This window comes from Rhinichthys klamathensis, unplaced genomic scaffold (assembly GCF_029890125.1).
Source record: "Rhinichthys klamathensis goyatoka isolate OS25496 unplaced genomic scaffold, OSU_Roscu_1.1 h1tg000019l_1, whole genome shotgun sequence".
In the NCBI taxonomy this organism is placed as follows: Eukaryota; Metazoa; Chordata; class Actinopteri; order Cypriniformes; family Leuciscidae; genus Rhinichthys; species Rhinichthys klamathensis.
The window spans coordinates 7,316,877-7,326,603 of NW_026606570.1; the positions used below are offsets into that span (position 1 = coordinate 7,316,877).

Consider the following 9,727-nt stretch of genomic DNA (forward strand, 5'->3'; position numbering starts at 1 on the left):
ACAATCACATTTTGGGACCAATTTAGCAAGAACATACACTGTGTACCTTTTTGTAATTGTGTACCAATACATAGGCTACTGTATGCTTTTTAAAAATGACTGGGTACATATCTATGCATTTATACAGTAATCTTTTTTAACAAAAGTACACTGAAAACTAAAACAAACAATTACTACTTTTGCTTAGATATTGGGGAAAGATACTCTTGTTTCATGTAGTTACAGGGTAAGTGTGACATTGCGGGCCGTAAATTAAAGTTGTGGTTGTTACCCTCTTGTTCCTTTATTTGAAAAACAACTTAATTCAAAACAGATTTACAACGCTTCTTTCTTGTTTAAAACTGCTTTTTAAGCCCAAACTTAAACACCTGCACTTTTGCTATATAAAAAAAGAAAAACTGTATAAATGTACCCTGTAGTTTTTAAAAAGCCTATACAGTTTGTATTGGTACACAATTACAAAAAGGTACACAGTGTATGTTCTTGCTAAATTGGTCCCAAATGTGATTGTTGTAACATAATAGTAGAAGAATACCCAACGCATTCTCATCCCAAAGCGTCATATACTGACGCTTTTGCCAAAGCGTCTACATCCGACGCACATGGCACCCTTTAGCGTCAATATAACACGCTTCGGTTATGGGTAGGTTTAGGTCTGGGGTAGTGTTAGGGTTAGACCACTAGGAGGCGCCATATATCTGCGTCTCATATTGACGCTAAAGGGTGCCATGTGCGTTGGCTATAGACGCTTTGGCAAAAGCGTCAGTATATGACGCCTTGGGATGAGCCTTAGTTCTATAATACTACAGTATAAATATTTTTTTAATTCTCCTCGTTGTTACCCCTTTATTCCCCAAACTTTACATATTGTTCCCTTATACTTGATGCAAGTACATCATAATTACCAAAAGTTACGATGTAAATTCGTCTTAATTATGCAGTACTTTCCGGGCTGTAATCTAAAAGCGTTACCAAATTTTCTCAAGCAGGCTTTATGACGCATTGCAAGACATCTGGCAAGTGGTAACACTTTAATACTGTTCCTTCATTAATGAATAACTACACAGGAACAAATGAGTAACGCACTAACATTCTACTACTAATAACTAACAAGAACCTCTGATTAACGAATTAGTAAGTAATAGCGCTCAGTTGAATGTGATAGTTCACTATTAGCTAATCAGTAGCTAACTATTTTTCATACGAATATGAAATAATATTTGCATTTATTATTTATGATATCAAGTTATTAGCCTAAATATAATGATAGTTCAGGTTTAGATCAGGCTTAGAAAAACACTTTATTGAGAGTCATAGGCTATGAGAAAGACCCAGTTGTAAGCTATGGCTAACTGATGATATAAGCTAGACACCCTTAATCTACTTTCAGAATAGGAATTCATCTAGGGAGAAGGTCTTTAATGAAAAGGCTAAACAGCAGGGCTGTCGCTAGAAAGGTGATGATGATTATAGGGGCCTTAGTCTACAGCCTAAACAGCTCATGCCATGATATTGGGCTGAATAGCTGAACAGTAATTATTTGAATTCTATGCCACATATGAGTAAAACTGAGCATCATGTGATAAAGGATCACACACAAAATATCAAACATGTTTGATATCCATCAACTCGATGGATTCTTAGTTTGAAAAATCATGTAGTGTATTGCAGCCTTAATTCAAAAGATTTCACAAGACTGAATTAAAATATGAATAATTTATTCAGTTGAGTTCCATTTAGTAAGACCTGTAGATAACATGGAGAGAGTCAACAGGTTACAGGTCTCTCAGCTGCCTAACCCTCAGTTCCTCTCACAAGGATAACATCATTTCCTGAACTGGGTTACTGGTGGAGGAACAGTGATGTCTTGGCCCTTCTCGAGATTCTTTTCACAGTCGATCAGGTAGTTGACGCCATCAATCACACACTGAACAAGCTCAACCTGAAAGGCAATGTCAAATAAAATTGGATTTAATCACCGGCTACACATCAAGAGCATACACAGACAGCAACATAGTGTCGGCCCAGATCTGGCCCACATCTAGTACACATGGATTCCATACGTACCAGATGTGGGCCAGATCTGGGCCGACACTATGTTGCTGTCTGGATTTTTATAAAACTTTTATTTACCGTTGCATTATTTTTGACCTCTAACATTTACTTTTTTTTTCTACTAAAACAGATATAATCTCCATTGTAGTACATTCTAGTTATAGAATTTGCTTCTATCCAATTAAAAGTACTTTCAGGGGCGTTAAGGGACTTATCAAAGCGGATCTGTTTACCTCAGATTTGCCTAGACGGTCAAGGTTGGAGATGTCGAAAGTGTCACCCACAGCCGCAGTATCCACACCTCCTGTGCCACGTTTTTGTAGCCTGAGATTATCCAAAATTTTATTGAAGCGCGAGTCCTGTTCAGGAGGATATATGAAGTAGAGGGCATTTTTGCATGAACTTCAAAGTCTTTCAGATAGTACATTTACTGTGGATAATTTAACATGAATTCTCAACACATTTAAATTTCATTTGAACAGTTTTGACTGGAATTGAACCCGACCTTGGCATTGTGAAATGCACTAATGTAAACTTTAGATTAAACAGAAGCATGTGAGATCGTAACACCTTGCTAAGGAGGGGCAGACGGACGTGGACTCCAGCTCTCAGACCGGTGCCTAGGTTAGAGGGGCAGGTCAGGATATATCCCAAGTGCTCATTCCACATAAACTCCCAGCCTCTCTCCTGAATCAGCCTCTCTACCTGTGAGAAACAAAGATCATAAATGGAACTTGTTTAATTTTCTTTACAGATAATGTGCATTTTTGTGTGACAATGATACCTCTTTCAGTCCTCTGCAGAACCTCTCAAACACCCTCTTCATATTCCCGCCCTTTTCCATAGAAATTACACGGCTGTGATCCTCCTCATTGATCCAGATCAAAAATGTCTTTTCATTGTTATGCCTGGACATGAGAACAGATCATGGTTAAAATACATTCAGTAAATTTAGCTAAAACTTTCTTTTATTCAGCCCTAAATTCCCTAAGTCTCAAGCTTTTGAATCCATAGACAGGCCTAGTAGTTGTCGTGCTGTAAGACTGTGAGTGTGAACCAGTAAAAATAGACATTTATTAAGACCTCTGTCAGGGTCATATAACACACACAGGAACATGCTCTCTGCACAAGTCTCATGCACCGTACCAAATGCCTCTAGCATCGGGCCAGTCCCGCGCCATTCCTGCACAAGTCAGCAAGGGTGATACGGGCTTGTCAAACAAGAAGTGGTCCTAGAATTTTTTTTCATTCAAGAAAAGAAAAAGGGGGTGTAAAGTGAAGCCAGGACTGCCATTTTTGGTGCCATTTTATGTTTTATCCCAACTTCTGGTCAGACTGGATGCATTTCCTATTTCTGACAGTAAATGTAAGTTTTCATACCCGCATATTTAAACATGCGTTACAGATTCTTCCGAGTGAAACGGTAAGTAATGTGATTTAAGTCAGAATGAAACAGAATTTTCAATAGTCTTTTCTTCCCTGTTGTTATGTATGAGTGAAACGGCTTCTCGAACAAGGACAAATGTAAGGCGGGACTTGATTTTGTGTCCATTGTGAACTGATTGGATGTTTGTGGTTTGCTCTTGCTGTGATCTCATGGGAGTGACAGGTTTGAAAAGTGTTCATAATGTTTGAAAGCCTATTTTAATGGCATGTAAATTGTATGAATACATTTATAGTCAATAAGCTCATTATTAAAAAGTTAAAGGTGCTCTACGTAACTTTTAGCGTCCTCTAGTGGTGATGTTCCAGATTGCAACCAAATTTTACAAGAGCGCTCGTGCTCGAACTCATAGACAATACCGTCTATTACGCAAATATCTCGGCGAATACTTGACGGATTCGGCGAGCACCGAGCTCGTTGGGACCATCTAGTCGAGATGAAAAGAACCATATAAGTTCCATAGTTTTTGGTGGTGTTTTCGCGGAGATATTAGCAGAAAACCATCGGGCGCGCTGCAAAATTGCGGACGCCGGTGACGTCACGATCTCAGAAGAAAATCGCTCTTATCTCTGGAACACAAAGACCCAGAGAGCTCAAATTCGGGGGAGGAGGTCCCAGGGGAACCCTTGCCCGAACGCTAGAGTGGCGGGCCTCGGGGATGCCCCCTACTGGATCGCCGTTCGCTGGGACCCCCGATTTCGAACAGCTATAACTCGGGGAGCCGGGCGAGTTGGACCTCGGGGGTGGGCTCGTTCGAAAGGCCCCGTCCAGCACTACGATCGATTAGAGTCTTGGGAATATTGATCAAAGATTGACTGAGATATGCGCCTTTAACCGGACGTAACTCCCTGACCGTCTACAATAGACTGTATATAAGGAGAGAGGCTCGGGAGCGCGCGTGCACGTCACATCCGTTGGATTTCGCGGTAAATCCGACCCGGAGACTTCACATAGAAATAGCAATACTGGCCTTCTGAGGTAATAGCAAAACTCGACAAGTCGATCATTTTAATGTGTTATTACAACCCCTTCACACACAGGCAATAAAAAGGATTCATTTTAGAAAAGTTACATAGAGCACCTTTAAGTGTAAACAATTATTTTCTTTATTTTTACATGAATGATACTGCATTTTAAAATGTTCTACATTTATACATTGAATTTTTAATGTGGACAATATATAAATACATAATAAAAAAATGGTCATTATTATGTATAAAATGCCTCTCTGGCACTGGAATATAGCTAGAAAGAAAGTAGATCCTCAAACTGACATTTAGCTGAGAATATTTGAGTCAGCTTATGGGTGACTAGTAAAGGATGTGCTAAAGGGAAAGAGTGCTATGCTCTAACTGCGGGTCAGTAGTTCCTCAGCCTTACCAAATCCCACGAGCATCTGGCCAATCTCTTGCCATACCAGCTGAAGTGAGGAGAGGAGACACTGGCTTATCAAAGAGGAAGTGCTCCTTTGGTAGGCCACCATAAGACAAGAGCAGTGAGGTTTGTTAGAGAATTGCAATATGCAACTACCCTGTAGAAAAAACGAGCATGTACAGCGTTTTGGATATTTTGGATACTGAGCTAGGGCTAGTGTCCTTAAAAGTAGCTAAACCAGCAAGACTTCTTAGTTAAGTTTATGCTGGATAACCAACTTTATATGTGTTTCTGGTGAACAACATTACTATGTTTGTATACCAGGCAGAATAGAGTGCTGCAGGGATAACAATTTTTGTAGGCCAAAAAACCTGGAAACGAGTTAGCATTTTAGCACTTACGATTGTGTCAAGTCAATATGTTATTAGTTAAATGCCTGAAATAAGGTCTGTGGTGAACACAAACCAAGATATTTTCATGTTTTATTCTACAACATAAAATACATCTGTAAAACCCCTTTGTGATTTTTTTTTTAAAGCTTTTACCTTCTTGAAAAGGTGATTTCTAACAAGTGGTTGAATGGAAGAGGTTGTAGCAGACACATCACATGATCACACTGAACAGGTAAACTCATCTACTCACTAGTCCGTTTTCACAACCTCATTGTTGTGTTTACAATTGCGCTCTTTTAAACTATTTTAACTCAGGGAAAATGTGTCTTAAAAAAAAAGACTGAAAGAGTTGTCAGAAACATAATGTGACCATGGTGATTATACAGGCTTCAGAATTCATAGAAGTTGCATTCATTTGTGAAGATTACCATGATGAACAATATGTGTAATAAACCTTTGTTGGTCACAGAGCTTATTTTCTGCAATAATCCAAATGCCAATGGAAAAATCCTATTAGGTTTTTATTTTTCAAGGAAACTAGGGGGATGCTAACTTCTGGGTTGGCCAACAAAAATACTCCATCACTGCAGAACTCTATAGCATAGAATGAACCAACATAAATTATAATAAAAAAAATAATCTAACTATATTTGGATTTACATGATTTTTGACAATCACTGTATTACATAATAATGTTAGTTAACATTTTAATTGGTATAATCAATAACCTAGGTCAGCTGAGATTATGAGAGTCAACTGTGTCTGTAAAAGTTGCAAACCAGTGATTTACTGGATAAATGCAACTGACACGCATCTGTGTCTGCCACATCCGGATCTGGGCAGACACTATGTTGCTGTCTGGGTAAGCTGGAACATGTTTCTATTGTGTGTACTACTTACATCAATCAACTGCTGCTGCTCCTTCTCAGTCATTTCTGTCAGGCTGTAGTATTTGCCCGCCAAATCCTCTTTCAGTCCAGAAAGAGCCTGGACCACCACACGCTCCACCTCACGGCGTTCAGCGCGGGTGCAAGCCGGTGGCAGACTGAGTCCACGGACACTGCGCCCTGTACGCACACGTGATGACAGCACATAGTTCTCGTCGAACATCCCGGAGCTGATCTGTTCAAAGGCCATCAGTACAACCATTCAGTGTTTAATGTAACTAACTAGACTAAACTGAGGCAAGTCTCATCTTGCATATTCTTGATGGAATAAGGTTTTGTTAAAGGTTCAGAACCAAAGACACAAGAGGAAGGCTTTACCTTTGAGCTGTCCAGGTCTGTTGGGTGCTTCATGGTTGTAGGGTCATAGCCATTGTGCCTGTCCTTAATGACTGGGTCAAAGATTTCAGCAAACACCTGAGAATCACAACCATAGTCAAGGATAAAGTTCAAGTACTTATGCAGAAGATTGCAAGCACAATTCATTTTGATGCCACTAATTGACATAGTTGACCATGAACAATTAAATCATGATTATTTACTATACAATATCAATATACACTCTTAAAAGTAAAGGTTCTAAATGTTTTTGTTTTTTTTTGTTTGTTTTTTGTTATTTGCAGTGATGCCATAGAAGAACCATTTTTGGTTCCCCAAAGAACAGTCCTGAAAAGACAGCAACATAGCGTCGGCCCACATCTGGTACGTGTGGATTCCATGTATACTAGATGTGGGCCAAATCTATTTTTATTCACATTTGGTCCAATGTACCTCATAGCTCTCCTCATCACCAGCCACCATGCCCACAGTCTTGATGAAGGGATGACCAGGGTTGTCCACTCCAGTCTGAATGCATTGGTCAAGACTCCAGTTATTAGGGGTCAGCTTGTCCCTCAGATGGCCATAAATAGCAGGGGTCAAAGCAGCAGCCATGCAGTTGTTGTGTTTGCGCAGGTCTGGGTAGTCAGCACTTGGAAAGATCAAGAGAAAATGACATTAAATTGTTTCTGGGTTGTAGCGTTGGACAAACAGATATTCTCAGGTTAACTGGAAACTAAGTGAAGGTGTAGAGAGTAACCGAAAGGCAACTGAATCCTTCACCTGGGTGGGTACAGCTTCTTTTTCTCCCCAGCAGAGACTCCTGACTCAGTCATCATGACATAGCTGGATACCAGGGTACCTGCGCCCAGGCTGGCCATGATCACAGCCGTGTTGCGTCCCGAAAGCATTCGAGTGAACATGCTTGCCATCGCCACTACTCACTCACTCACACACCTGAACTTCAGAGCAGAGGACAAAATTAAGAAATATCTTTATGTTTTTATTCAAATTATATTTATACATATGCTTAATCTGTTTATTGAACGTTTACAATAATAACAGGATAAAGATACAGGAGAATAGTGAAAAAATAAAACAAAAGTATTATTTTATGTGAATCCTGAGTTCACCAACAAAAGTAATTTTTAAGGGACAAATCAGGTAGAACTGGTCCCTAAGGTAACAACTAAATGTATACGGTACAAGTATACCTTAAGCTCATTCTTTTTTGTTTTGTTTGTTTATTCACCAGTTTAAATTCTTAAGTTCCTAGATGGCCAATAAAAGATTAAAGGGATCACCCAACAATCATTATTTACTCAACATCATGTTGTTCCAAACTCATTAGACTTTTGTTTATCTTTGAAACACAAATTATGTTTTTAGTATTCTCACATAATTTTTGTCCATCCATTGAAAGTCCATTCAACCAAGAATTTTCGAAAAGTAACGATCAACACACATTCATTACATAGAGCTCATCAAATATTAAGCTCAACATGCTCTCTAGAGCTCTGTACAGTATGTGCATTGTTCACAAGCGATGGACAAAAGCGATGTGCAAATTATGAACGAGAGTTATATGTTTGGAATGACATGAGGATGAGTAAATGATTAGGTGAACTAACTGGATTTGAATTCTAAAACAGATTATGGTTTTAAGTATCAATAAGTGATATGTGTAAATTTTTTGTAGATATTTGTGATTGATTGATTGATTAGTTGATTGCTGAGGAGTGTTTTAAAGTATTAATCAAAGGTATTCCTGATACAGTAGTTTGACATGGAGAGCAACCTCTGTGTCCTGACGTACATGTTGACTTTTTCCACTGGAGTATCCAAATATACATTGGCTTTGAACTTAATGCCAAAGTAATGTGCCACCTTATATTTTCCCAGTAACACACAGTGCAGCCCATGTGTCACATGTTCCAGACATCAGGTAAAACCTTACACCAAAAATGTACACAAATCTTACACACAAACTTCAGTTAGTTATAAGAATAAGCACAGCACTTTTCAGAAGGGACTACTTGCTAATGATGTTTGTATTTTCACTATCATGTGAATGATATTGTATTTTCACTATTCACGATCCCTATGAGGAAATAATATGGTCTCAATGGTTCCAGATATTTTAGCTGTACGCCGAAGAGGTCAGTGCGGTTTACAGTGTTACAAATGACAGTGGAGCCACAGCAAAAGGTCTTATGCAATTACTCTCCTGCCATATGTTACAATGATCACATGACCTGTGACCAGTCACGTGGGCTTACAGTGGGACAGGGTGGCTCTGCGCTGGTCACACTTCTAGTTTCTAGTAGAAATGTATTGGTGTAAATTATATAAACTAAACAAAAAATTATAAAATGGTACACTGGAAATGCAAAACAAACATTATTTTACACAATTTTAAACATAAACTAATTGATAAACTTAATTATTAAGTTAGTTATAATTTAAACTAACTTAATTATACGTATTTAATTTGATTATAAATCAATTGGTATCAAAAAGAACAAACACTTTCTTATTAAACTTTCTTTCAAATATCTTCAGCATTGTTGCAACTGCACAAAATCTAGCTTCCATGCTGATCTGGTGTCTTTAAATTTCTGTCAATAAATAAAGCAACAAACAAAATGATTGCTAAAGTAGACGCTTTATTGTACTCACCTGATGGATTGAATGGCTTTCAGGCTCAAGTACAGCAGACTGTTTCCTGTAGAGTGAGACCACACCGGGCCTGTGCTCAAAATAAGAGCTCATCTCTCCAGCCAATCCTATTTCATCTGTCAGCATGACACCACGTCTCTGTGTCCTTGAGCTGTCCCTAACCAGTGGAAACCTCCAGTTAGGTGCCAGTGACAGTGTATGGCATGTGACTGAGATACTACTGTACATACTGTATAGCCTACTTCCCTTTTACCCACTGTAGTCCATCAAGAGCCATTATTTTACTGTCCGTGTTTAGATATGTTAATATTACTAAATTACAATGTTAATCATGTCCCTGTTGAAAAATCCAGAATAAACCAGCATGAATTCCATGTTGGACCAGTCTGGTTTATGCTGGTATAGTACTCATCAATGTTGGGGATTACAAGTAACACGAGTTACGTAATCAGATTACTTTTTAAGTAACTAGTAAAGTAGCATAGTAGGCTACGTTTAAATTTACAACAAAATATCTGAGT

General features: G+C 38.7%; 1 protein-coding gene across 2 annotated transcripts; it reads right to left on the minus strand.

The window, feature by feature from the left end:
- Nucleotides 1-1,701: 1,701 nt before the first annotated feature.
- ckmt2b (creatine kinase, mitochondrial 2b (sarcomeric)) lies at nt 1,702-9,366 on the minus strand. Of its 2 annotated transcripts, none has more exons than XM_056237781.1 (10): nt 9,207-9,366; nt 7,311-7,489; nt 6,981-7,179; nt 6,531-6,626; nt 6,166-6,387; nt 4,880-4,965; nt 2,840-2,963; nt 2,626-2,760; nt 2,289-2,414; nt 1,702-1,942 (listed from the first exon to the last, which is right to left on the minus strand). In XM_056237781.1, the coding sequence occupies exons 2-10, from the start codon at nt 7,457-7,459 to the stop codon at nt 1,826-1,828; spliced, it is 1,254 nt and encodes a 417-aa protein (XP_056093756.1). In that variant the 5' UTR covers nt 7,460-7,489; nt 9,207-9,366; the 3' UTR covers nt 1,702-1,825. The 2 variants fall into 2 exon arrangements, with proteins under 2 accessions (XP_056093756.1, XP_056093747.1); XM_056237772.1 differs by lacking the exon at nt 4,880-4,965 and adding an exon at nt 3,202-3,287 and having other exon boundaries at nt 9,207-9,364.
- Nucleotides 9,367-9,727: the final 361 nt, after the last annotated feature.